A 25703-nucleotide genomic window follows, 5' to 3' on the forward strand; every position below is an offset into this window, starting at 1 on the left:
ATACCGAGTCCTCCACTGTGCAAAATCCACATTCAGTGGGCACCTGTAATCTCTATGCTTATGCTTTCTGAGATAAAAAGAAACACTTATTTTAGTCCTTCAGTCTCCAGTGTATTTAAGATTATTATTAAGTCAATTACTACAAACCCAAAGACAGAAGATCTTATTAAACATCCACGACAATATGTATTTTATTTTAACTGAAGATAAACTGGAGTAACTATTCATTGCCTCTCAAGAAGATAACACTCCAAACCAGTAACTCTAAAAAGATATCATTGTATGTTATGTTTAGTAACAGTCTTACCTGGACTACTCAAGTCTAGCTGAATTTCTACCTTTTCTCTTGCAACAGGCAGAGCTCTGAGTTACAAGTAATTTAACTCTAAACACTTCCTCTGCTACTCATCCTCCCCAGTTCTGCTTCTTTGTGAGCACATTAACTGGAGCAAATTAGTGAACACAAGGCTTATAAAGAGTTTGTACAGAAAGCAAGACAATGATCATCACTCCTTCATTTTTGCTTTGTTAGCACATCTTGTGCTCCCTTCAGACTTTAATGGCTGTAGCATTCACCTCTCATGAGAGTTCTTCTACTGTGAAATTTGAACAGAAACACATTGTTTGAAGGTTTTTTCAACAATCTCTTGTGTAAGATCACCAAAATACTCAGACATGAGATTGATGAGGATCACGTTCACTTTAAGCTTCTGATTTCCTATTTAACAGGCTGAAAGACGCTGGCATTATGAGGTGAAATATGAACAGATCAGAACGGAGCAAAGAGCAGATGGATTACTGCACACACCAAGTAAGCCTCCTGTATGGCACCTCTAGATATTCTGCATCCAAAGCAAGAAAAGCAAAAAAGCACAAGGAAAACAGTTAATGAAATACTCTCAGCTATGGTCCTCACCCAAACAGACCATTAACATTCCTGGCAGTTATGGCAGTGCAGAGGAGAATTAAGAGCAGTTCCTGAAAATAAAACATGGAACAACACTGTGCCCTTCTGAGAAACTCAGCTAATGTAACCAGATCTTTCCAGACATGCAGAACCAAACACTGTTCCGATCATCCCAGTCATCTCTCATTCCTCCCAGCAAACAGATTTATGGCTAAAAGTAGGATTTTACAAAATGTCTTAGCTAATTTTACAAAATGTCTTAGCTTGGCTACAGCAAGCCATCACTGACACACTGAAAAGAACAGTCCAGTAATATTCCCCCATTCCTCAAATCCTTAGTCATACATTCCTGCAGGGTTTTTTTTTTTGTTGTTGTTTTGCAGAGATAGCTGGTGATTTTGTGATATCACCAAACATTAATTTCTGCTGAATTTGCATCAGCTCAGTCCACAGCTACATGTGCACTGGCACAAAGCATCAGGAGCTTGTACAACTACAGTAATGTGCAAGGAAGAACCTAAAACCACTGAAGCTACAGACACCAACAAATTTGTGACACTTTATTATAAAGCCTAACATGCAAAAGGATATTTCTTCCACTGGCATAAGTAGCATAATATTTCACCACTCCAGTCCAAGATACTGGGATGCTGTTTTCTTCTACATCCCTGATTAAAGAAAACCATTTTTCTGCCTTTTTCCATGCTTCTTTATGCTACCTACTAACACTCTCCCAAGTAACAAGTGCTAAGACAAGAGAAAATAAGGGAGGTTTAGATTAGATATTAAAAACATTTATTCGCCAAAAAAGTTCACAAGCACTGGAATAAGCCCTCCAGGGAAATGCTGAGTCAACATCCCTGGAGGCATTTAAAAGATGTGCAAATGTGGAATTTAAGGACATGGTTTAGTGATGAATTTGGCAAGACTGCGTTAACACCTGGACTCTTAAAAAGGTCTTAAAGGTCTTTTTCATCCTAAATCAGTTTATGATTCATATAGAATACGATACACTGGTTGTGAAACTACTCCAAGTGAAAACTCTAAAAATACAAAGTTAAAGCCTGGAAAAGCTGTGAAGCTTCCAGCTGGATCAATCCACCCATTTGGCTTATATGCCACTAGGTGCTGGTAAAGAAACCTAAAGTCAGCAAGTATTCAGCTGCAGCATAATGCTTGCATTAAGAAGGATCAATTAAGAAATTTTTCATTTGTTCCAAAAAAAAAAAAGCAACAACCCCATGCCACTGCAAGTTAAAACTGAAAAATGAGCACAACTTTTTCAAGCATTGTTTGTCCAACCCCTTTCCCCCCCAGCTCTCCCGATCAACCACCCTCCCCCTGACCACAAGGCAGTACAATTGCTTCTCAAGATCCCACTTAGGTGAAGAAATACCAACATGAATGCTTAAATAAATGTCAAAGTTACAAACACTGAGTGGTTTATTCTGCCATCATATTCAGAATCACATCATTGCAAATACAGAATGAAATGTTTGAGTGATTATGAGCGATTTGAGTCTGCAGCGGCTTAATCCCAGGCAGCAGATACTGATCTTACACCCTCTGCTCACTGATCTCCCACTGTTGTGAGACAGGAGAGAACAGGAAAAGCAAGGAAATGTATGGGTCCAGTTAAACAGAGTTCATTCAGTGAAGATGAAACTGAAGAAGAAAAACCACCAAGTGGTGTTCTCCACCACTCCCCAACTCCCACAAGCAGACTGATGCCCAGCAGTCCCAAGCAATTGGCATCTTCCAGCCAACCCATCAGTCCCCTCAGGTTTTTTTGCTGAGCATGATGTTCTACAGCACAGAATATCTCACAGTCAACAGGGACCAGCTGTCCCAACCATGTCCCCTCCCAGCTTCTTGCCCACCCCAGCCTACTCACCAGGGGGGTGACACTGCCAGTGATGCTCAGCAATAGCCAAAACAGCAGTGTGTTACCAACAGCTTTAGTCACGAACCCAAAACACAATCCACAAAGAAAATTAACCCATCTGGACCCAGTACAAGCAGGAAATAAATCCATGGTGGTGATCAAAGAGGAAGATTTGCTCTCTTTTCCCTTCTTTTCTGATAGCATGAGGTCCTCTGAAGATGGACAGGAAGCAAGCCTAGGGAACTGATCTGAATTTAATCCAGGAATTACCTAAAAAATTTCTCCTGTTTTATAAAATAATAAAAATATATATAAAGACGCAAGCCATAAATACTAATGCTTGACCAGAAGGAACATGAGAGTTTGAAAGATGAAGCAACTGTGGGGAAGAGAAAAGCAACTCCTACCTCATCTCTTCCATGAACTGGGTTGTAGCATCCTAAGCTCTAGTCTTAGAGAGGAGGTTCATGCTTGAACTACATTATCTTAGGTTAGGCTAAAGGCTTAGAAAAGCATGCATAAAAAGGTGAGGTTGTTCTTAGTGAGGAGCTAATTTTCACTCACTCCCAACTTAGACTGCTACTAAGTAATAGTCTGAAAACACCAAATCTCCCACTGATGTCTGACCAACAACAAACAAAATTAACCCTAATAAAGACAACAACCAAACAAATATAACCTATGGCATATTAGATAACAGCAACATTTTCCCCTCCTTTTACTGTCAATATCCTTTGGCTGGTTTGTTCACAGGAAGAGAAATAGATTATTCTATGTATTTCTAAACTCACAAAAATAATACTGATGTACTAAAACCATTACTTACCAAATTCTACATTAAATTATGCACTGACTGCTAATACAGTACTACATATATGAAGTATTTTAGATATATACATATATATACAACTTCTATAAAACAATCTTCCCAGATGCAATTTCACAGCTTAGAACGTTGCTAAGTTTTTAGAATTTTACAGACTTGCTCAAAACTGGAACAATTTAAATCCATAATAAAAGGAGAAATCAAAGACATGCTGCTCTTCTAGCACGTGGTCAGGAATGAATACACACAAATCACCAAATACATGCAGTATAATACCATGGACAGGTAAAAGAGGTAGAAACATAAAATAATAAATACAACATTCTAACTTCTTTCTTCTCATGTAGCTTACATGTGCACCTAAAAACACACAAAAGGAGACTGTGCCATTCTCTTGCACCACAATAATGGAAAACTGTCACAGTTAAACCACCACTGAATCCACAATTAGTAAAACTTGAGAATTATCTGCTTCTGTGACTCGCACGGCCTCAACTGATTTTTTAATGCAATAGCAAATGTTTTGACAGAAACATTTTGGTGTCTGACAAGAATCTGAAAACCAAATACAAAAGAAAATATATATATATACACACACACACAAAACACATTTAAGCAATATCATCCTATGAATGGAAACATTTTAGACACTACATGTTACAGATTTTGTTTGAATAAGTCATAAAGTGCAGGGAACAATCCAGAGAAAACATGCATTTCAAGAGAGGAATTTAAAAAATGTAAACTGGGGCACATAACTGAATTCCTGTTTTTAATATAGTATGGTGTGGGTTGTTGTGGGGTTTAGGTGGGGAAGGTTTTTTTTTCTTATTTGAAACAACAACAATAAGCAAACAAAATGATCCACCAACTGAACTCAATTTCAAGAAACCCATGAAGTCCCACCAAAGACCAAGAACAAAAGCCAAAAACATTACACCACCTAAGAATATGCAAGGACATTGAGGGTTTTGCTACAGAAGTGCACCAGCAATGCACTTACACACTGGTATCTCAGAACAGAAAATATCTAATTCCAGAGTCAGTGTTAATCTCAAACACTGCAGTCATGAAGAGACCATTTCCATTCCTGCTAACTTGGTACATTTCAATGAAGTGCCCGAGTGTTCTGTTCCTTGCCAACTTCATTCAAATCCTTAAATGCTTCTTTATACTTCCAGTTTCAAATGGGAGCCAAAACTGAACAAATACTCATCAAAATTGCTCTGATTTTACAAATACTCCTTAATCTGTTTGGCTGCTTTTTACCATTAAACCACGTGTACTTCATACTCCTTCCTTCACTTTTTTTTCCCTTTTTTAGGTCAAGGTTTTGGTATGTCTTGACAGTTCTGGTATTACTCAATTGTCAACAAACAGTTTTTCCCAACTGAAAATTTCTGGAAATACAATCTCAAGATTTGATCAGCTTAAAAGCAAGAAGCAAATTCTATTGAAAACAAAGTTCTAGTGAAAACTAGTGAAACACAACTGAAAATACACAGTTCCAATATAAAAGAATTCTCTCTAAAACACAGGAAAATAACAATATATGGAAATAGATACTGCACAAATCTTTAATGATAAGGAAATGAAGCACTAAACAATTGAGATTTCTTTTAAAAATATTTTCAGCAATTCCCCTCCAATACTAAAGGAACTAATGATTTCAACCAGGATTTCACAAATTATTAAAGAACGAAACAGCAAAAACCTGTTTGCAAAAGAAATGTTGAAGAGACAAACAAGGAGGACAGCAAGCAAAAGATAATATTGAGAGGATAAAAGAAAAGGGGAACAAGCTCTGTGTGCAGAACCTGAAAAAGTGAGGACGACCCCTCACATAAAGTCACACCACAAACATGAACTAATCACTACTACCACAGGTCTTCCTCCAAAATATTTAATCATTAATATCTGACTATTCAGTGTCTATTACAGCTAGCATGGCAACACGAATTTATTCCAAACCGGGAATAAAATCAACAAAAATTGTTTCTCTGAAGATGCAATTGCCTGTTGTTATGGAATGGGGCTGATTGTGTAGACCCACAGTCATCCTTGAGCTACCTTTGACACATTTAAACAATGTAATTTGCCAACTCAGTAATAAAACCAGTCACTCAAGAGTCTTTAAGTAGTTCTGCTGGATTAATGAAACAAACTCCACCAGTTCAAGAAGCACCACATCTTGGCACGAGAAGACGCAACTGGGAGGAAAGAAGGAATGAGGACATTTTCTTTTGGCAGAAAATCTTCTTTAGATTGGCTCTGGCCATTTGTCTAATTGCACACATTTGTCTAATTGTACCGTTAATAGTGACCTTCCCTAAAGTGAGCAGGCTGAATGATGTGCATGCTCTCATACCTACAGCACAAAGGCAGCAAGGTAAAACAAGACAAAGCTTTAATAAATCAATGAGAACTGTAAGCTGTGTGGTGCAGTTGACACAAGGGAAGGAAGGGATGCCATCCAGAGGCTGGAAAGACAGGCCTTGTGAACTTCAATGAAGTTCAACAAGGCCAAGTGCAAGGCACTGCATGTGGGTTGGGACAATCCCACATGCAGAGCACAAATGCAGCATGGAGAATCAACTGAGAGCAGCCCTGAGGAGAAAGACTGGGAGGTGCTGCTGGCTGAGAGGCTGAACTTGACCCAGCAATGTGCACCTGCAGCCCAGAAAGCCAAATGTATTTTGGGCTGCCAGCCCAGCAGTGTGGGCAGCAGGGCAAGGGAGGGCATTCTGCCCCTCTGCTCTGCTGAGAGCCCACTGCAGTGCTGCAGCCAGCCTGGGGTCCCAGAACAGGAAGAGCATCAACCTGTTGGAGCAAGTCCCGAGGAAGGCCATGAAGATGATGAGAGGGCTGAAGCAACTCTCCTATGTGAGACAGGCTCTTCACAGACAGATTGGAGTTGTTCAGCCTGGGGAAGAGGCTCCAGGGAGATCTTAGAGCAACCTTCAAGTACCTAAAGGGGACTGCAAGAGAACTGGAGAGGGACAGTGTACAAGGACATGTAGGGACAGAACAAGGTGGAATGGCTTCAAATAGAAAGAGAACAAGTTCGACATTTCCACTATATTCTAAAAACTGCTACAGAAACATAAGAGCAAACTAATAAGAGCAAACTGCGGGCAGTTTAGTCTGTGCTCACACAACTATCTAATTTTGAGGCAGGCAGCAAGGATCCTTCCTTTGAAGGCAGTGTATTCTCATAAAACTCACAGGTATCACAACACTGCAAGTCACAGGAAAGGATCAAAATTAACAAAGCTTGAAACTGGAGAGGGGGTCTGAATGCAAAGGATATAATTCAGTTTAAACAAAAGCAAGAACCACACTCACATACATATTTGATGAACTGCATGAACCTGAGAAGGAGAGCAACTCAATTAGCAGAAACTGCTGCAAGAGCAGACCACAAACTGCTCTGAAAAAGGAAGAAATAGACATAAGAGCAATAATTTGCATGACACTTGCAGCAATCTTCTCAGTCTTTGACATCAATACGCCAGGCAGACACTGTCAATTTTTAGTATCATATATTATGAAAAAAATATGGACAACTGAATTGAACATAAGGGGAGATCACTAAAACTAATAAGGGTATATAACATGCAATCACAGACTGAAATCAAGTCAAATTACTTGATCTAGGAAGCGTGGAAAAAAGAAGCTATTAAGCAATTTTCAAATCTAGAGAAAGCTGAATGAAAAGGATAAACTGTTTGTCTTCTCCACTAAAGATCAGAATAAAAGGATAAGAGGTCAAACAAGGAAAAAATGATTTTACAAAGGATTTCTTTGGAAAGCGTGGAATTATCTTGAGATCTCCCACAAACACATCAGACAAGGACTTGTCAAATACTGCTTTAAACAGTCCATCTTGTTTGGCAGCAGAAGAATTGTCTGGTGCTGTGCAGCATTTTACTTCATCTGCACTACTAAGATGCCTCTGACGCAAGACAGTAAAACCAATGCACTAAGCATTGTTAAACATCAACTGTGAGCTTTGGGGTTTCAGCACAGCAATAAAAACTTACACTTGCCCAGCCCAAGGAAAAAAATAAAAAGTTCAAAATATTAACATTTGTCTCAACAGCACTAAATAGCTTAAGTGAAGTGATGTGAGCTGCAAGTAGGTGGCAAAAGCTGATTATTTACGTTCTTTAAAATCCTCATAAGAACCTGACAAGATCCATGGCTATCAGGTAACTGATGCAGCTGTTGCCATCTACACAAATCAGAGCCCAAGGAAGATGGAGCTACAAGACAATTTTTCACCACCTGAAGGACTAACTTAGTGGCTGCAAGGATATCCAGACTAACTTCATTTTGCCCAGTTACAGAAACTATCTGACTAAGCCTTGCAGTCAGTTCAGAAAGAGCTGTTACACTAATGCAAAAAAATTTTAAGGAGTACTCAGGCATAGGCCCAAGCTGGATGATGAAAAACTCCCCAGTTCTTCTCCCTGCAAAATGTAAAAGCTAATTCTCATTAGAAAGGGCCAGTTTCAAATTCCTCTCTCCTGCATCTGCTGTAAATATTCTCACAAATCTGTGTTCCTTATCTTCTAACAAGTAAAATTACATTACTCTTATCTGACACAGCTGTATTGGGAAGCAAGCTGAAAGGAGTTCGTTTTCAACTCTACAGTTGTGAAAACGAAGTAATTACTTGAGAGATGCAGACTTTCCAGGTAAACTTAGGAGGACTCCAATTAGACCTGAGCAACAGAATTTACTGTGCAATCTGACTCTTGTCACGGAACTTGATGACTTAGAAATATGCATTACTTAAAACCAAAAAATCACAAACCCACATCTGTCACAAAACAGGCGGTGGAAGTTTGAGTAGTAACAAAAGGATCAACTTGAAAAACAAAAATTGATACAACACTCTATAACACTTTCCATTTCAGGCTTAGCTCAACCTTCATTCTCCTTTTTATAATACTTTTCTTGATCTTTTTAAATACTTACATTTGTCAGATTAATTACATGTGCTACATGAGCTCTGAGAAACCACCAAAGAACCTCTTGTACCAAAGTGAGCTTCATTTCAGTGTTTTAATTAAAATTAGCAAAGGAATACCCAAGTTTCTTAAAGCGGATGAAGTTCAAGATACATACTCAAAGAAGACTTGATAAAAATCAATTTCCTACTTAGACCTCAGAAAATAAATCCTTCCTCAACTACGGCTGTACAACAGCTGCTAGACATTGCTCAGGCTGCCCAGGACAAGGAACACCACAGCACAAAGCTGGGGAAATACAGGAACAGAAAACCAAATACATTTAAAGTCTCATCAAAATATACTGCAACAAGATATTAGAACCCTTTAAAAGATTCACAAAGAACTTAGTGAGACAGGATAATGTTCTCAATCTGCACAAAATGTAACATGTCAAAAAGGAGGATACAAAGCTAACAAAATATTTTAACTGTAGCAGACCACATTAAAAAGAAAAAACCAAAATAAAACAGAAATAAGAAAACCATAAGGAAAATTAGAATCAATAACTAGGCAACCAAGATATTGATTTAAATATTCCAGGAAACAAGAATGCTGCACAGAAGACAACTGAAGTCTGATGTGTGCATGTACACGTTATTTATACACCCTCTACCCCTTAGTTAGCAAAAATACAAGAAGCCAAGCATTTTCTGTCAAGAAACCAAACTGAGAAGGAATAAAATGCCATGAAAACTAAGGAAAAAAATGAGGGAACACAAAGGAAAAGACGACACCAGAACTAAACCTCCAGCCAAGTAAAATACAGCTTAGACCATGGAGCTGACCAGTTGAATGCTGTAATAATACAGTTCAGCTTCTTTCATTAGCACAGTCTCTCTCTGTTCCTCCTTCACTTACACAAAAATGAGGAATTATGATCTCAACCCCAAAGAACACAGGACTGGTTTAACTACAGATGCTGATGTTACCATTGTAATAACAATTTAATCTATCCTTCTAGTAAAATAATTCTATTGTAATTCACAACAATAAAATTTGGGCTTTTCTTAACTATTTCTTTAGGGCAGGCACTAGCACACAGCTATGTCTGTGTAATGCCACTCAAGAGAACCAGCTGGATTTAAGGAACATACTTACAAGGACAGATCCAGCTTTTCTTATATAAAATGGCCAAAGAGAAGCTCTGGAGAGCTGCCCATCATATGTTCCGTGATTTTAATTATTAGTGATTCAGTTTACATACACAAGAAAACAGTGACTGTATTTTACAGAATATTATTCCACAGCAGTAGGTATTTTCTCAGCCAGCACTGCTAATGTTCTCTTGCAGCAACATTTTAGTTCTGCATATCCTTGTGGATAATACACACCTGAAATTTGCCAATACATGCAAGTGTTCTATGCAAATGTTTATGCAGCCACAGGGGAAAAAAGTCATGTTTCTAATGAAAAATATGACAGTGTAACTTATACTTGAACTCTTTCTAATCATCTCCAAAGTGAAGATTAAATAGTTTAAAGCTGATCCATATAACATCTATGTTCACAAACATGGGAGTTAAAAGGGTAATTGTGAGATAAAGTTGATAGAAATAACAGGATTGAGTTTCTGCACAAATTGTTTCATAGTCACTGTAGGGGCTTTTTGCAATAACCTCATCATCAAAGTGAAAATCACACAGATTTTTTTCCTGAAAACCAGTGCTATAATTTATTTCTGTACAACAGAAATGTATTTTCTACAGCCAGTTAATAAACAGCAGAGGTAATGTTTAATCAACAGCTGTTGTTTAGAGAGTATACTGTCATTTCTCTCAAAAAAATTTTAAATAAAATACTCAAAATCTGCCAGTCATTCTACTGTTTAATTTAAGAGCTTTCCAGAGAATCCAGCCAAGTGAGGAGAAATGCAAAGGGATAAGGACCAAATCCACAGCCACATTAAACCCCAAGCTCTTCTGTGAGGATGGATTTAGAGAACCTAAACTACAAATGCAGCTAATTTGACTGTGCCCTATCCAGATTTCACGTGTAACACTGTATTAAAGCATTTCAGTTTTATGACAGAGTTCATACAGACATACTACTGTTCAGACACCCAGAAAGCCATAGCTAAACCATTTTAACCCTCCAAAACTCATGATTAATCTTCAGCTACAGAAACAAATCCAAAGAAACCTACACACACAAGCATGCAAACACTTGCCCTCCCACCAAAAATCCAATCTCATGTCTCAGTTAACAATTTTATGTCTCCGTCTCATCTTCAATAACGCAGAACTGACTTATTAAAGAAATCCCTTGTTTCTAGTCTTCTGTGTCATCCACATAGCAGAGCTAATAGCAACTATTCTAAAAAAAACCCCTTCACAGTTGTTTGAAACCATTATATGACTTTAGAAAGTAAAATGCATAACCTCTTACCTGAGCATGAAAATTTGACATAGTCGTTGTCTCTATATCTTTCTTTCCCAAAATCTCCATTTTCACTGGTGAATTGGGAAAATTAAACGAAAAGTAGTCTAAAAAGTCAGGTAAATAAGTAGCTGCCCCATGAACAATACCCATTACATAGTAAGCTGCACAGTTTTCATTTTCACTAAAAACCAGACCCACAAACTCTTCTGCAAATCTCTCCATCTCCACAGGAGACAAGTGGGAGAGTTCATTACTGTAGGCATGGATAACTGATGCACCTCCGTTAGGCTGGTGCTCAATATGAATCAGCTGTTTGAACTCCAATGTGTCCAACCTTTTGAGTTTATTTTGAACCCGTGGCTCCTTTAACGAGACAAATGGAAACTCACTGTTCTCTGGTATCTTGGACTCACAGTCCTTCTTGGGATCCATATTTTTCCCATTGAAATCCTTAAGATGATCATCTATGATGCCTTTGGCTTCCTGATCCTCAATATCAGAAACCAATCCTGAGCAGATGGTCTGAATAGATTTGCTGTACATTTTTGGACGCTTCCTCTTCTCATTCTCTTTATGTTTCTTTTTCTTTTTCTTCTTAACTTTTTTAATCTGTAGCTCTTCTGCATTGGTTTTTGGTTTCTCCTTCCCACCTGTTGAGAGTTTAAAAAAAAAATCTCTTAAGGAAATTTTTATACAAAATATATATTTAAAGATTGGGATTCAAAGTCACCAAAACCCTCACCATGGCACACAAAGACCAGAGACCAAAAGCAAGGGTCACAATGTATATGTTACCAAAAGGGAGGAGGGTAAGAGACACCTGCCACGGTCACATTGCATCTGATAAATAAGCTGAGACAACAAGGGAAAGACATCACAATAACCCAAGTTTCCCAAAGCTGCTTTCAGGATGAGCTGCAGTTCATCATTCCCTTGAGCTGGTCATTAGCAGTTGCTGTCCCATGAAGTCCAGAGACATCACAGCACAGCTGTCCAACAGTGCCGAAAAAAGGGGCCTACAAACCATCCGTGGATATGAACAGCAGCAAGCTGCCCACGAGATGCCACTGCCAGCACTGACCTTGTCTGATGGGCTTCTTCACATCTTTCACACTCTTTCACAACTAGACAAACTTTGCTGAAGAACATGTGGGAACATCTAAAAACTCATCCCATACATATTATAACATGAATAAAATTAAAAGACACATTAAAGAAAAAGCTCACAAAAAAGAAACTAGCTTCAAGTTCACATAATACACAAGCTGAGGTGAAAACAAACTGTCCTACATGTCCAAAATGTCCTAAAGGCAGAAATTACTCATTTGGGGATAGCACATTCAAGTGACTCCCAAGGTAAATGTTCTCACTTGTTTTAAAGAAGTGAGGGGTTTTTTTTTGCAAGTCATAGAAGTGGTAGCCAAAAAACTTCTAGCAGTACACTGCCCTAAGAGCAAGCAGTCAAAATGATTTAGCACATCGTAAAACAAAGTTAGTGGGTATGTTTCAGCACAAATTTATATTCACACCAGCAATTCAAAAGCAACATGTTCAAACACACAAGCTTTGAGGTTTAGAAATTGTCAGCCAGTCTCTATTACTATGTTGCAGTAGACTATTTTCACCTTGCAATCCTCCACCCAAGAAACTTAACAAGAGTCCTTTAAAAAAAAGAAAAGTGAGACCACAACTGTTGGTACATGGAATGACAAATTCTTGCTGACGATTAAGAGCTTGCACATGGAAGATGCAGATACTGGAACAGAGAAGAAGCAATTGAGACACTTGGGTCTGAGTCTCCTGAGGTTTGTGACAGCAGTTAAATACTTCTGGGATCCTTGAAGTGGAGGCAGATTTAGTTATCTCACTGGATTCTGTTTTCTCACAGGGAGGGGAATGAGAAGTGCCTGAGGTCACCTCATTTCTTATTTAGCCCAAACAAGGAAACAGATTCTAGGATTTCTTAACCTAATCTACACAGTTAATAACTACAAAGACTCCCTTCACTCAGAATCAGATTTAACACTGCACAGCCTCGGAACTCAATTTCGCTTTCAGCTAACTAAGTTCAACTGCCAAAAGGCAGAGTATCTCCATGGAAGTCTGTCCTTTCTTAGGCTAAATTTAATGTAAACCCAGCATCAAACCTCAGCAACAGGACTGTTATTTGGATATATTATTCAGATATAATATACAGATATTCATCTGGTAGATGCAATATTCACCACTTCTTTGCTAACATCCTCTTTCTGTCACCAGAATCTTTAAATCTAGGGGGCAGGAAAAGACCAGGAAGAGCAGCAACAGATGTTCAACAACTAAGTACCTCAACCCTAGAGCAATCTTGAAAATAGTTCATTCAGGGTGGCAGGGTCCTTGTCTGTAATGTCATTACCTGGAAAAATCAGCTACATTTTGGGATATTGTAATTGTGTCATTATGGCACCAGCTCCAGTCAGTGGGAAATAAAAACAAAGAAATGGTTTATGACAGTGGGAAGTTACATATTGCAAGCTTCGCAATCTCAATACAAACCTCAAAATACAGACTCAGACATTTTTCCCCTCCTCCTGACTGCAGGAATATACCACTGCAAAGAAGCATCCACAAGTATACAGGTATTGCAAACTCTTAATAATGGTTTAACTTAGCATTTTAAAATTGTTTCACTTTACATATGAAAATTTTTTGCTATGCTGATAGATTTCACAAAGAAGTCAAGCATTCTGTAGATATTATATTAGTTTGAATATACAAACTATGGAACTGTAGCACCAAATGCTGGAGTGAGGTGATGCAGGGGTGATGCATTTTTTTCAAATGGAGATAAGATTTTTATTCAAACTAGTCACTCAGATCTGAGACATTATGCATGGCACAAAAGGATGGAAATTTATATTTACTGGAGTTCAATCAGAGTAATATAAATGGCAACAAACTTCAAAGCAAGAAGCTATTTGCTGCAGTAAGAGCCAAATTGCTCTCTCCTACATGAGCATGAAAATCAGCATCTGTATGTTCTTGCTGAACATCCAGCTACTAAATTATATTACATCATTGCTAGCTGAAATGTAAAGTACTTATATAATAGATGGGTATGAATCTGCATTTATGCAAAACAATAAAAACCACTGACTTCCATTCCTAAAGTACAAGAAGGAAGATGATCCGATTTCCCCTCTCAACCTGTCCCATTCCTTTTGATTTTATCTTCTGAGAAGTTTTACTAACAATCAATTTCATTCAACTGCTCCTGTAGTATCTGGTGGCAACTTCTTAAATTCATCACTTCATGTATTTCAAGGATGCAGCCATGCAATAAAATTTTAAAAAACTAACCAAACAAACAATTCCACTATTAAACAACAAAGCAGGCTTCCTTAGAGAGGTGGTCAATGCCCTGTGGCAGTCATTGTTTAAGGGGAATTTGGACAATGCCCTTAACGGCACGGTTTAACTCTTGGTCAGCCCTGAGGTGGTCAGGCAGTTGAACAGTTGATCACTGTAGGCCCTTCCAACTGAAATAGTTGATTTTTTCTAATCATCAGTGACCAGCACTCAAAAGAGCACAGCCATGGTCATGAAAGCAGTGGTGTCTTTAAGACAGAAACAACAAAGATGGAATGTAAATCAGTCTCAAATTACACAAAGTCCATGTGAACATATCCAAAAAGGGTTTGTCTTCAACATGAGTTGTAAAAGTACTTCTTATTCAACTTGGTATACATCTATGGAAGCACTTAAAACCTTAGAAGGAACTACACTAAGACATTTTTTAATGAAGAACATTTATAATTCCCTCTGTTTTCACACCATCTGTATGAAACCTTCAGAAGACATAAAAGTTTTTAACCAGATAAAAATAATTCTTTTTTGGGTATATAAAAGAAATTTTCCACTCAGCTTTAGATACATTGATTTTACTACAGACTGCTTTTACTTCTGAACACAAGATAAAAAGGTTATGCCATTTACATACATATCAAGTATTACAATTCATCATTGCACACTTTCTCATCACACAAAGCTGCAAAAATGATGCACACAATTTGGAGCAAAATAAATATCTGCCCACAGCCCCTCACTTCAGTGCACAGCTCTCTTCCACTGATTTTTTTTGATCTCTATATACAAGAAGGATGGAACTGAAATCAGTTTTAATTATGAAACACTTGGAAACCAAGAGAGCGACAATCACTGAAAGAACAAAAGGCTGTATAACAAAAAAAAAAAACACCAGAAGATGTATGATGGAAAGTAGCAGGGCCCCCTGAACTGCTACTTGCAACTGAACAAGAGAAAAATGGCAAGTGTCTATCCTTGGGAGACAAAACATCAATCCCGTCTTCAATTCTGAACTACTGATGCCACTGAAGCAGAAAAAAGCCTTAAAACACAGAAATCATAAGATAAAAAGGATTTTAAATGGGCTTTTTTCAAAACATTACTAGAATTAAACACTTTGAAAAAAAACATGCATACCAACAAGAGAAACTTAGATCTCTAAAACCACTTCAAGCAGGAATTAGGTAACACAACTTCAAAAACTGCTTAGTTGTTTTGAGCCTTTTTAAAATTCACACAGCCTTTTCCTACTGCATACACAAATTCTGCTAAAAACTCCATTTCCCCACGAGCAGCAAATGACATACATACAGAAAATTATTTGTATAGATACTTCATATACCCCACATTGCAAAGAAAAAAACATTTTAAAATTAAATTTTATACTGGAAGACTGAAAAAATGTGACACTTAATTATTCAGCCTTCTAATGGATATGACAGAGCTGAGCAATGTATAAACTCACTGTCAGATGATCCAACCCCCCACTCTCCTCTGTCACTGCTCCTGGCACACAGCCCTGCAGCACTGCTGCTCATCAGCTGCACAGTAACTCAACGGCTCAGCAAAGCTATTCACTCTGCTGCCAGATCAGTGAACTGGTTACAGCACAGGTCTGCCCAGCTAGCCTGTCCCCCACACCTTCTCCATCCACCCCAGCACTGAACAAAGCTGAATTTTTACAGGTTAAAAATGTCCCACCACTTCACCCAACAGTGCATTTATAACACAGGATTAATTTCCTAGGAAACCTTAATAAGAATTTTTGCAACCTGAATACCTGAACTTTTAAATTTAACAAACTAGTTATAAAATTTACCTTTTAGTTCATTTATCTGTAATAGAGATCAGACTAAATTTCCTCCATCCATCCTCTTACAATGTGTGGGTGGTGCATGGTCTCCACACTGCTTTGACACCTGTATACACCCAATTTTAGAATACTTATTTACAACTATTTTAGTATAATTTCTAGAAGTAAATAGAATCTACTCAGTAAAGCTTGAATATAATGTGACAGATAGAGAAGGAAGCATGTTTCTAGCCTAAGGTTTCTGCTCTGATGAATTTCAAAGATGCACTCTGAAGTAGATGGTTAAAGCTGCTCAGAAGCTGCAAATACTTAAGAGCAAAAAGAGTCAGCTTGCTGGAATACTAGAAGTGCTATCAGCAATGCCCAATAAATACTTTCTTCTTTTTCTTCTTCTGCACTAGCTGTAGAGAGGAGTAGAAACAGACTCAGTCACTCCTCTGCTGCATATATCAAAGTACTTTAAAGTAAAATTAGCTGCTTCTTCCAAAACCAGTAACACTGCTTTGACACTTCACTAAAGGACACCAAAAAAGAAGAGCAGCTTTCCACATCTCTCTAGGACAGTAATCAAGTTGCTCCAGAGCAGACGTACAGAATTTGGTGAAAACATAAATAAGCAATCCAAAAGTTTAAATAAAGATCCCAACACAAGGGTGAGATATCCAAAATACTTCGTTTTAAGTCAGATTTGGGAACAGCAGTGCAGTACTGAAACAAGCAAACTGGATTCACCTCTTACTGCTGAGGCACACACTGGCAACCCAAAACTTTCAAGACAGGTATTTCAGGGAGTCTTCACCAGCACACACAGTGTACATACATACATATACATATGTACATGTGTGTACATACATACATACATATACATACAACTCTTGGAATCGAATTTCACACATTTTGAAGCGCATGGTATGTTTGTCTCCATGTGTCCTGAGATCCATTTAGACAGAACAGGAACTAAACCCATAAACAAAAAGCTTTTTCCACCACATGGTTTGGAAACACGAGACAAAAGTTAACTATTTTCAGTCATATTGAAAACATTTCATTTAATGTGACTCACTGCCCTAGGACTGCAACAATGAGAAATAACAGGGACAGGGAGTAGATAAAAAAACTCTCAGCATCCACATTTACAGGAACTTTCACTTCTGACCTGTTGTTAAAAAGTAGACTGAGCTCACACTTTACTATGAAAAAATAGAAGAACAGCTTCTGCTCTTATTTGGCTTAGCACAAGGATAGAGCTACAAAATTTGCACCGTATCAATAAAGAAATGAGAAGAATGGAAGATATGCTCATTCTGTTCATGCATGCACATACTCAGCAGTATCAGAACTAATGCTAAGTAACTTTTAGCCATCTTCTAGGCAACAAGCCTTATGTACCATAAGCAGAAAAATAATTCTTGCCCACACACACATCTATAGGACTGGTAGATCTGTCAAGGTAACTCAGCACATCTTGTTTTTTGTGGTGCCATACTATACCTGTCACTGTTAGTGACATGGGACTTAGTACTAAGGACTGATACTCAAAACTGTTCAAATTTTATGCAAATAAGCCAAGGCTCTATTATTACAAGATGACACATACTCGTAATTAAAACTGATGCTAGACAGCCTAATATCTGCTTTATCTGTCTAATTACACATACCTTCCAAATGTAAGTTTTTGCAAGAAGTCAGACATTACCTGAAATTTATTTTATGTTGCATTTTGTCCATTTGTTGTGCTTGATCATTTCATCTGAAATTTTAGATAAGCAGAGACCATGAAGTTGAACACTTTATTCAGAACCAGAGCAGATGTTTCTCAACTTTGAGGTCACAGCCAGAATTATTAGAGGGGGACTTAAGACATTTCAAAACAAAAGCCAAAAATCAGTAACATTTAACTCTTTGTTTCCCACAGTGTTTTAGCTGACAGCTAGCAGCAGGAAGGCATAAACACTTTTAACAGCAGCCAGTAACTAAAATCGGTTTTTGCCTCCTTACTTTAGGAGAGCCTAGCCACCAAAATTTAACATTTTCATTTTGATGTACAGAAGTCTTTGCTTCAAGCTCCAGATCCCAGCTCCAGCAGAAAATTTTCCAGCATAGCTCTCCCTCCAGCTGCCACTTGCTCCATCTCATTTGACATCTGTGTGTTACCCTCTACCCGTATACACTATTGGTAAAAGTTGGTAACCTGGTGCATAAGGACTGTGAAACAAACTCAGTATAAAACAAACCCGTGTGGTGGATTGTGCGCCCTGCAGTCTTATCTCAGTCTTATCTCAGTCATTCCCTCAACTAAAGTGCATTGCATACTAATACTGGAACATTTCCCTTAAAGATACATGAAGACTCATGTCTCATGTTCAATATACTGATTTTATAATTACTCATGTAAAAAACCCATCTGTTAAAAATTGAAAGGTTCATAAAAATGTACAATTAAATGTAATTTCTTCCAGAATAATAATTTAAAAAAATCTTTAGAATTGGATTCTAACAATTTGGATTTAGGTATGTTCATACCAGCAAATAAAATATTCATTTTCAGTTCTTTCCTGAATTTTGGCATTCAATAAACCAAGGCATTTAATCTTGCAGAAACTGACACTAAGAATTTCTCCTACTACAATTTTAGCAGTTGCTGTGCTCAGATATAAATAATCAGAAAAACAAGACTGACTTTTTTTCTAGAACGAAAAACAGAACTGGGACTGTTTACAAATAAGACTATTAATCATCCCCCTTTTTTCAGAACCTCCAGTAACTTTGTCACATCACATTGGTGCAAATATTTTACATGAAATGCTCAATATCTAGAAATAACTATTTACAGATTTTTTGCAGATTTTTTGCAATAACTATTGCAGATTTTTCTTAAAAGTAAGTTTAAATCACTTACAACCTCTGTATTTTTAACAAAATGCATGTGCCAAGCAGTTTTTGTCTGAAAACTGAGCTCTTCCTCCACAAAGCAGAGAGGCAATTCTACAGCCTTATCTACAGAGAATACGTCTTTTAAGTGCCAAAGGATGACAAAAAAAAACTTTTAATTCTAAATTTATAAAAAAGCCATCAGGCTCTCTGAAAGAATCACATTTCCTTTAGCAGCCTCAAGCACAGCAGAGAAACCCTTTTTAAGCATTGTCCTTCTCCAACATGGGCAAGTTTTATCACTGCTTTCAACAGAATGTCAACCCAAGTTTAGGCAGATGAACAGCTCACAACCCAGAGCCTCCAAGTATAAATAAACTCTTCCACATTCAGCTTAGAGCACCAAAATTAGGCTTATGCACCAGCTCTCCCTCAAAAGGCATCAGTCCCTCAGTACTGACCTCTTCTACAACTCGTCACCTCTGACCTTGGACAGCCAGTTTAGCTGTCTGAAGTCACGTAGGCTGTTACCTCCACCCCCTCAGCCCAAGGCAGTCACAAACAGATGGTCAGAGCAATATTTTACAACAAGATATAGATGTAATACCTAGAAGAAGGAAATAAGCTGACTTTAGGCACGGTACTCTCGGTCTCTAAACACACACACTAAAAATAGAAAAAACAACCACAAAAGCCTGAAGAAATGGAAAGCAGACTCATTCCAAAACTTTGTTCAAAAGCCCACACAGTAAATCCTGAGCTCAAAACAATAGGGCTTGAAGTTTAACTTTTGTTACACAGGAAGAAGACACTCTAAGATAAAGAGTTAGTAATTGAAAAGGTCATAGAGACACTGACCACTGATATATACAAGAAGCTGCATCATAAAAGTTCTGCCTCTGCTCTCTCCTGCCCAGGATGTAAAGCTGGATCAGCAAGACAGCTCAGGAAATGCTATACAAACCTCACAGCACATACAAGCACATCCAGTCAGATTTTGGAGGCCCACAGAAGACACCAAGCTGCCGTTCTGAACAGAATATAAACCCTGTGGAGATGATCTGTCTGCTGTAAATAACTGTCTGCTCCCCTGACTCACTCCCTTCTTTCCCTGCAAGAGGAGTCAATTTTGCAGGATCCTGGCAAACCAAACACAGCCTCTATAGAACACTTAACAGCCAACACCTTAAAGAAAACATAAAATATATTTGAGTGATAAAAAGTCAAAAAAAATAGAGGTAAAGCATCTAATGCACTTGTAGCACTGTTGCTGTGAAAATAAGCTATCCTGCTTCTCAAAAGAGGTCTTCTAACACAGTCCCTGGGCATATACACTTCAACCTGAAAATAAAGGACCATTTTAGGCTCAACAGCCCCATTAGGTATCATCTATTAGATTGGCGCAAGACAACTTGCTGTCTTTGCAGATTGCACCTCATCTGCTGAATGGCAACAGAAATAGGACCCAGTGTAAAAAAAGGCTGCTACTCAAAAGAAGCATAAAAACCCCACTGTGTTATGTGTTGCCCAGTATCTCAACCATCAACTTCCTTCCATGCTCAACAAAGACTAGTCACACCTGCCCTTTTCACAGGAAGTCACCAGTTTACACAATCCTCAAGTTCAAAGCAATACTTTGAGATCTGACCAACACAGGTTTTAAGCTGTCATTGTTAATACAGTTACTTGTGTGTAGAGTATAATATGTGATGTAGTAATTAAAGGGCTCTGTGCCTCTGACCTCTTATGAGCATTCTGAAGTTCAAGGTTTAATTTGAGGGTTTCACTTTCTGGTTTGTATATTAAATCTTACAGTATACAAGGTAACAGAAAAACATATCAGGAATTTGTTCCTAACTTCAAAAGCAGAGTCTGAAAATAACAGATTAAAAAAGCATTTGGTCTACTCAAATAAGCAACACCCTCACAGAAAATCTGATGCAGCATGACCTAAGTGAACAGTAAGGTGGTTCAAGTACTGGCTTAACTGCTGTGCTCAAAGAGTTGTGAGCAGCAGCGCAAATTCCAGCTGGAAACAGTCACTGCTGGAGTAATCCAGACCTTAGTATCTTGTGTCAGTATTATTCAGCCTCTCCATTAATGGCATCATGGGACAGAGCACACTCTCAGCAAGCTGCAGCTGATCCAAAACTGGGAGAAAGAGATGATGCACCACAGAGCTGCACCGTCACTGAGAGGACCTCAAGAGGCCGTAGAAATGGGACAACTTGGGGTACTCATGAAGTTAACAGACAGGTGGGCAAAACCCTGCACCCGGAAGAAATAAACCCGTCAAGCACAGGCTGATGACCTTCTTCATTCCCTTTCATCAGGTTTTTCCACACACTGATAAGATCCCCCCTGAGCCTCCTCTTCTCCCGGTCTATCAGTCCCAGCAGTCTCTGCCTTTCTTCATGGACCATACAACAGACACATAGTTGGTGCTGGAATGGACCTTTCAAGACCACCAAGTCTAACCCACTGCAATAAGCAGGAACATCACAATCAGATCTGGTTGCTCAGAGCCCAGTTCTTGACCTGACCTTGAACACTGCCAGGGATGGAATATTAATCACATCTCTGGGCAACCTGTTCCAGCCTCTTATCATCATCATAAAAAAAAAAATTTCTGTATATGTAACCTGAATGTAGTTGTCCAGTGAGACTATTACCTCCACCCCTGGAGACAAAGAGTCTGATAATCCTGGGCAACCTGCTCTAGTTGATCATACCTGGAGCAGTTGCACTAGATCCCTTCCAACCTCAGCTACTGTACAGTTCTAAGATTAAATGGGTGTACAAGCCACATGAGAATGTAACCTTAACTACTTTTCATTACAGAAAACAAAGTTGAAGAAATCAGGCAAAATTCAGACTGCATGTTGCATACAACCGCTAAGTATTTGACAAAGCTCCTGAATTGTAACTCCTTAATTACTCAGTTTGTACAATTAATGTTAGACATAGAATGTAACATGCATTCATCTTTCCTCTCCTCAAGATACAAAATTGTAACTGCAGACAATATGTAGGTTATTGAAGAATCACTAATATTGTTCCTTGAAATACTGGTCTTTCCGATTACTACTACTGTATACACAATACTGTGATGGCAGTTTTACCTTTAATTTCCAGTACCTAGCACAGCTGACAAAAAAATTAACATCTATATCAGGTTTTAATTTGAACTCTTGTACTAACTAAACAGGAAAAATGGCATAAGTTAAATGAAAAACATAGTATTAAAACACAGTATCCAATCACAAATACTTCCTGCACTAGAATAAAAAACCACTACAAAATTTGAACCTACCTTTCTGAAGTAATTTGATCTCTCCATTTTCTTTCTTGATTTCATTAATTAGTTTGTGCTTCTTCTTTTCTTTTTGCTTCTTCTCCCTTTCTTTAACTTTGTCTTTGATTTGACCTGAAACACAAATATTTCACAATTAAGCAAGAACAGAAAACTAATTGTAACATACACGTTTCCTATTATTCTTATGCAAGCTCTATTAAGAGGATATAGAGGAGGAGTTACAAGGAAATCCCAGTACTTACAATATGAAAAACTAATATTTATATGTTGCATAATCCAGCATAAGCTTCTTTAACTCAGAAAAGCTTTGTTTGTTATGTTGTGGCTCTATGCAACAACCCAGCAAGTTAACTGCATGGTAATTTTTGCTTACTCCTATACCTTCTGCTCTTTATTTTGCATCTGCAGTCAGCTCATTTGAGCCAATTGGAATTGCATACATTACATAAGAATTGTGGGGAAAAAAAAGAGTAAAGTTAGCATTTTCTTGGGTGCACATCTACACTGAAAACCTCATAACTATCTACACATACTCTGACCCTAAAGGCTAGGAAATATACCTAGGAAATATGGTTTAATCTGTCAAATGAAAAATCTTTTATATTACATTCACAGGCTAATGCATCAATAGCAGTCATATATAATTAATAAAAACATGAGACGTGCTGTGTTCACACAGATTTAATTTACTGGTGCTTCCCCTGATTACCTACAATCAGCAACAGCTTACCTGAGCAGTCTCATTTTTCATTTACTTTCTTGTCAAGTCACTCCAGGTTTTAAAATCCCTGACACAGAAAAGCAGAGCCTTTAGGCATGCTTTCTGCATGTAAAATACTAGACCTAGAGGAATTCATAGTTTCAAGCAGTCATCTTTGCAAGCCAAGTTGAGATTCAGTTATGAGGCCAAGCACTAAAGAAGTCAGATTTTACTAGGCTTATATGCAGTGCAGCCAGCACTTCACGCCTTATTTCCTGGCCTGAAGCCAGTACCTGCTCAAAGAGTTCACTGGGTTTTTTAACCTCCACAGGGAAAGTGGAAATCTGATTTCAAGCTTCTACATAATGTTATGCTTCAGTAATACAGCTGAGAGACAGCCCTGATGTTTTATTCATAGTACTTGCATTATAAACCCCAAGTGGAAGCAAAGAAATCCAATTATTCTTCCTTAAGCATTCACATAAAATAGAAGTAGTGAGTACGTTCGCTACTAACAAATGAGAAATATTTCAGAACTAAACCAAAGAAAGCCCTCAATTCTAGAAGGCAATGTAGAGTGACCCCTAACCAAACTCAGGAAACATGTTGATAAAGGTGCAAAGAGCTGACAGTAATCCACATAAATGAATGCTCTAACAGTGATTCCACAGCATTCATAACTTTTCTCTGAGGAGTATTCTAATGAGGATACAGAACTTAAACCCTCACAGTTCTTAAGAGTGAAGCAAAGGATGTATTTTAGGGAGAGTCATAAGGAAATAAGTCAAATAAAAACAAAATAGATGGCAATTGAGAGATGTCTGTTGCCTCTCCACAGATCATAAGCAGCAGGGAGAGAGCAGCACAAATATACTGGCACATACATAATAAGGTAGCTGCACTTAACAGGATGTTTTAGTTCTAAGTGACTGAAACAGCCATGTCCAAGAACAGCCTCCTCCTAACACCTCTGTGGGAAGGGATGGATGACAAAGCAGATTTATGTGTATAGCAGACCATGGAAACCAAACAAGCTTTCCTAAGCAACACAAACCTTTCTAGGAATACGTTAAACAGACAAATCTTCCTCTCCAACCTATTTCTTCCCAAAAAGGAATCTCTAATTTGTAAATCCCCTGCAATTTGAGTATAAAGTTGGGTAAATGGTACAACAGGAGTTAATGCAACACTCCAAAAGCAGACACTCAGCTAGCAGGCAGTAACACCAGGCTTGATTTATAACCTTGGCTGAATGATCAACTCAGCCAGAACTACAATTATCATGGGAAGACCTAGATTTTATCTCAATTTTTTTGTACGGTTAAGAGGAACACTTGACTCCTGCTATCACTTACAAATCAAAGCAAGATTGAAGAGCATATACAGATGTTGAGTCTTGCTGAAAGAGGACAAAAGACTGAAAGAACCCTTTACTCCCAGCTCATGAAAATAAGGCCAATGAATCTTCCAGTTTTGTCAGAAGCAACACATAAAGACAGACAACCTTTTAAAGAGCCTCTAGTTTATTTTCACATCCACAAAGCAATTAGAGTCAATGGCGAAATCTTCCCAACAAAAGAAACCATGAATGTGCTCTGTAATATCCCCCAGCAACAGCCACAAGTAAATCGTACCAATGTAAATGCAGCTGAGAGAACTCTGGAGTAAACTTTCCCTTCTAGAAATCAAAATATCATAACAAAACCAGTGTAGAGACTGATGCAAGTAAAAAACAGTTGAGAAGCTCAATTTGAATTTACAGATTCTGATTTCGTCCTTCAAAGCTCACAGAATAGCTTAACAATAGCCAGTAGTTCACCTTAGAAAAAGCGTAAATAAATACTTAAATTTAAAAAATCTTTGCACATTGAAAAACCCTGTCAAAATGAGAGTTAGTCCATGGATTAACACTTGAACTTAATTCTCAGTTGAAATGTCTTAAGTTTCTGGGTAAGTATTTTCTAGTCTGGCTTGCAGAATTCAAGGAACTCTCAGACAGAATTCTGCCGATTGTTCTCCCCAGCAACATCCAGAAACATGAACATTCATCATAGAATTCCTACTTTAAAACGAATACCCCCAATATTAAGCAATTTACAACCTACATATCACAGAATAAATAAGCATTGAATGACACTGGCAAAGGAAAACAAGAAAATCTTGTTCTGTTGAAGTTATGAAAACCTGGAATGTTCTTGTACAGCTTTTTTGAAGTTTACCAGCAGCAGCTACTACTGGTCTCCATTTCATTTGTAGGGCATAGTAAAAGGTAGGAAGATATTTATAATAAGTTTTCCATGTCCACAGAATATTCTGCAGTTAGCTTCCACCAAGACTACTCCTAACAAATAAAAAAGAAAAATTAAAAAAAAGCTTTTTGAGCTGCTGTGGATGAAATGAACCTCCACAGAAATAACGCAGCCCAAATACAGAGGAGGGAAGGCCTTTACACACCTCCAAAGATACCAAAACTAAAAGCCAGCCATTTGAAATTTGTGCCCCAGGGCAAAAAAAAAAGAAATCTATCTTTTCATTACACTTGTCCCACCTATTTCTCCAATGTGAGTCCTGCCAGTGGGCTGCAGTTCTTCACAAAGGGCTGCAGTGTGGGTCCTTTCCCATGTGGCCCATTCCCTCAGGCAC

General features: G+C 38.1%; 1 protein-coding gene across 2 annotated transcripts in view; it reads right to left on the reverse strand.

The window, feature by feature from the left end:
• The window catches only part of RSBN1L (round spermatid basic protein 1 like), a 47223-nt gene that overhangs the window by 13279 nt on the left and 8241 nt on the right, over nt 1-25703 (reverse strand). The window contains exons 2-4 of one of the 2 annotated variants that reach the window (XM_041405349.1): nt 22358-22471; nt 11405-11665; nt 11022-11086 (exon numbers count right to left, since the gene is read on the reverse strand). In XM_041405349.1, coding sequence (XP_041261283.1) covers nt 11022-11086; nt 11405-11665; nt 22358-22471 — 440 coding nt within the window. Of the gene's footprint in view, nt 1-11021; nt 11666-22357; nt 22472-25703 lie in introns of both variants that reach the window. The other variant, XM_041405348.1, reaches the window with a different exon arrangement.

The sequence above is a fragment of the Onychostruthus taczanowskii genome, unplaced genomic scaffold (assembly GCF_017590055.1).
Source record: "Onychostruthus taczanowskii isolate IOZ18803 unplaced genomic scaffold, ASM1759005v1 scaffold23, whole genome shotgun sequence".
NCBI classification, from domain to species: domain Eukaryota; kingdom Metazoa; phylum Chordata; class Aves; order Passeriformes; family Passeridae; genus Onychostruthus; species Onychostruthus taczanowskii.